Here is a 929-nt window from a genome sequence, read left to right as displayed (position 1 = left end):
TTTCTTTATTCATTTCATTCTGTACTCGTCTGAGTAGAGCAAACTTCAGAAGGAACAAAACGTTGGTCGTATTTGTCATTCACTAAGTTGCGCGGACTCTTCACTTTTGATGCTACAAATGTGTTGGATTCTCCAAAAATACACTACATTTGGAGAATCCGAGATGCACCCATTGACATTTTTGAAGAGTCTTGAGCAACATAGGTCATGCATATTTACTTTGAAAAGTGCAATTTGATAGGAAAAGGTACTTTGGAGCAGACTTGTTTTTTGCCCGCGATAAAATAATGCTACTCCAAGATGAGAATGTTAAAACTTCGCAATTCCAAAATTGGAAAAAATCAATTCCATAGATCTGGTTTATTCTGTAATAATACAAGCTTTCAGTTGCCTATTTTTCACTTGCTATACAATCTAGTTTGAGCTATCATTTACAAAACATGATAGCATGACTCAATAAACAAGAATTTGTTGGTTTTGACTTTCTTGATGCAAAGAAGAAGTTGAACAGCACCATGAAGGAATTGAGAGGAGCAACGCCTTGTGAAGATCTCCTGCAGCTACACCTTTCTTGATAAGCGAAATAATGTAGTCCATGAAGGCTGAATCACAGGGTAATGTAATGGGGCCAGCACTTGACAGGCCAAAATGTTCTTCGGATATGATTAAAAGTTGCCTGATGACCTCATTTTCGAGATAATCCAAGGGAATCACGAAGCGCGTTTGATCAATTGTATTTACTACAAAATGACCTTTTCTGACTATAGAGGGTGAGGACGTACTGCAACCGTCTGCATCACTACCATTTCTTGTAAGTGAAATCCTCTTCCTCTGCATGGCTGCTAACTTCTGCCATTTCCTAGCCATTTTGACGAGTTTCTCGGTACTGATCATTGCCATTTTTTCCTTTTATGTAAAACTGGAAAGAA

At 38.0% G+C, this 929-nt stretch overlaps 1 protein-coding gene across 1 annotated transcript; it reads right to left on the bottom strand.

Moving 5' to 3' along the window:
- Positions 1–331: 331 nt before the first annotated feature.
- LOC107855537 (auxin-responsive protein SAUR68) lies at positions 332–918 on the bottom strand. The gene has a single exon (XM_016700559.2). It carries the CDS (start codon positions 898–900, stop codon positions 454–456), a length of 447 nt encoding a protein of 148 aa, XP_016556045.2. The 5' UTR covers positions 901–918; the 3' UTR covers positions 332–453.
- Positions 919–929: the final 11 nt, after the last annotated feature.

This window comes from Capsicum annuum, unplaced genomic scaffold (genome assembly GCF_002878395.1).
Source record: "Capsicum annuum cultivar UCD-10X-F1 unplaced genomic scaffold, UCD10Xv1.1 ctg72667, whole genome shotgun sequence".
NCBI classification, from domain to species: domain Eukaryota; kingdom Viridiplantae; phylum Streptophyta; class Magnoliopsida; order Solanales; family Solanaceae; genus Capsicum; species Capsicum annuum.
The sequence above is the reverse complement of the archived record's forward strand: the minus strand, read 5'-3'. Positions and strand labels throughout refer to the sequence as shown.

Bases quoted from the DNA above. Each gene is read 5' to 3' on its own strand.
- LOC107855537 (XM_016700559.2), bottom strand. From the start codon at position 900: ATGGCAATGATCAGTACCGAGAAACTCGTCAAAATGGCTAGGAAATGG.